Source organism: Haliotis cracherodii, unplaced genomic scaffold, assembly GCF_022045235.1.
Source record: "Haliotis cracherodii isolate W230 unplaced genomic scaffold, xgHalCrac1.p SCAF_11, whole genome shotgun sequence".
NCBI classification, from domain to species: domain Eukaryota; kingdom Metazoa; phylum Mollusca; class Gastropoda; order Lepetellida; family Haliotidae; genus Haliotis; species Haliotis cracherodii.
In genome coordinates this window covers 39,451,214-39,453,309 of record NW_027266266.1, presented here as the reverse complement: position 1 = coordinate 39,453,309, position 2,096 = coordinate 39,451,214, and the positions used below count along the sequence as shown (strand labels likewise).

The 2,096-nt window shown below is 41.1% G+C and overlaps 1 protein-coding gene across 1 annotated transcript; it reads left to right on the top strand.

The window, feature by feature from the left end:
- The first annotated feature begins 205 nt into the window (after nucleotides 1–205).
- On the top strand, nucleotides 206–1,669 carry LOC139455772 (uncharacterized). Its single transcript, XM_071237316.1, has one exon. It carries the CDS (start codon nucleotides 206–208, stop codon nucleotides 1,667–1,669), a length of 1,464 nt encoding a protein of 487 aa, XP_071093417.1.
- The last annotated feature ends 427 nt before the right edge of the window (nucleotides 1,670–2,096 follow it).

Sequence of the window (2,096 nt, the reverse complement as noted above, 5' to 3'; positions counted from 1 at the left end):
ATGTGTGCATATTTATTGTCAATTAGTTCCTGCAGCAAGCATGTGCTACACAGCCACACTGACTAAGCAGTGATAACTCAGTAAATGTATACCTGTACCTTACGCCAAGCAGTCAGTAGCAGAAAACGTCGTGTGATACAAGGAGTACAAGACACATCTCTCTAACGGACAAGGGTGTCTACAAGGATTGTGTACAGTTCTAAAGATGGTCCAGATGAAATGCATTTCCTGGTTGCTGACATGTACCTCCCTAATCTGTTTTTGTAACTGTCAGGACAGTATTGTGCCTGTCATACACAGATTGGACCACTTAGATAGGAAACTACTTGACAACAAGGTGGATATGAACCGTATGGAAGAACATTTCCTGGACATCATTGATGGTGCAAAGATATCACTGAGAGCTGAATTAAAGGAAAACATACGGGTTCAAGTGAGAGAAGCCATGGCCGAGATTCTACAAGGAGAGTCTCTTCAAGACATGGTGAATAGTCAGGTTGTCTCTGAATTGCGGCATCTGAAACAGGGCTACCATCAGATGAAGCGACAGATTCACCATGTCTCAAGATCATTCAAAGACTTTCAGGACGGGACGGCCGTATTTCATGAATCTGTCCTGAAGAAGGCACGGTTTGGGAATCTAGAGAACTCAAGTGACGTCTGTGTCAGAGATAAATATAAATTGGAAGTAGAACTCCATAAGTGTGATGTTCATGCTGCTGATCTCAAGGCTGATAATGAGCGGTTCGTAGAATTAAACAAAACATGTCAGTTTCAAATATCACAACTGAAAACAGCTCTTTCTGTGCCTGCGTCTTCCCCTGCCACTGTTAATGCTCCCTTAACTATGAAGCTACCTGTGTCGACAACGACTGTAACCACACCCAGGCCACAGGAGGAACAACGCAGGATTCTGATTGCTCCACTCGAGTCCTCCACCCAGCATCAGTTCCGTCAACTCAACATTCACAGTAACTCCCTCAGTGTCTATCAATATCTCACTATGAAGAATATGGCGTCTGTTGCCTATATAGCAAAGACAAGGACACTTCTGTTAGGGTCATATGGTCCTAGTAGGATATCAGCATCTACCCTTGATACAAGTCACGTGACAGTACTAAGAGAAGGTGTACGGGCAAATGGCATGGCAGTGGATGAAGATCGGGACATCGTATTTATAGCCACATATCAACCACAAAAGTCAATCAGCCGCATGTCTACACAGGGGAAAGACTTTACTGCCATCATTGACTTGACCAAGTACGGAAGCGTTCCAAGGCAAATAACTCTTGACACAAGGAGAAGGAGGATATATGGGTGTAATAGCGGGAAAATGTTCACAGTGACATATGATGGTCAAGGTCTGGCAACATTAGCCACAGGAAGTAGCATGTATGCTGTCACCCTAGATCAGACAGCTGGTGTGTTGTATTATAACAATGTGAAGAAACTGATGAAGATGACCGTGTCCAATAATGTGAGTACAGAGGTGACCACACTGAACGTTGTCCCCTACAACATGAGACTGTACAGAGGCACCATCTACTACGGCGGCTACAGTCCTACTACTGTCGGTGCAGTTGATGTGATATATAACACTGTAGCATACACTCTCCAGTCAATAAGCATAAAGGGGGTTGTTTATTTACTTCTGTGTTTGATTCCCTGAATTCGATAATGGATATCTACAATGAATGTTGAAAACATTCGATTCGGATTGACCAATCATTAGTTTCAATCACAATTACCACCTCTGATTGAAACAGCAGATTTAAAGACCACATCACAGCGAAAGCTAATTTTTATAGAAGTAATTTATTTTTCAATTATATGTGGTAGTCATTTATACCAGTAACTGTGTTTCATATAAAGTTCAATCACAATAAATTTAGAAATATTCTTTCAGTATATTCTTTCAATACATTAACACAATTTGCACGTGCATGTTTATGCACGTGGCATAATTTGTATGTTTGCATATACGTGTTTTTTAATGTGAACAGTAATTGTTTAGGTATCAAGAGCTCAAAAAATTTATAACTCTGAAAATCAGTTAATGTGACATATAACACGGTGGCATACACTCTCCAGTCAAT

Excerpts from the sequence above, each read along its gene's own strand:
- LOC139455772 (XM_071237316.1), top strand. The coding sequence starts at position 206 with ATGGTCCAGATGAAATGCATTTCCTGGTTGCTGACATGTACCTCCCTA.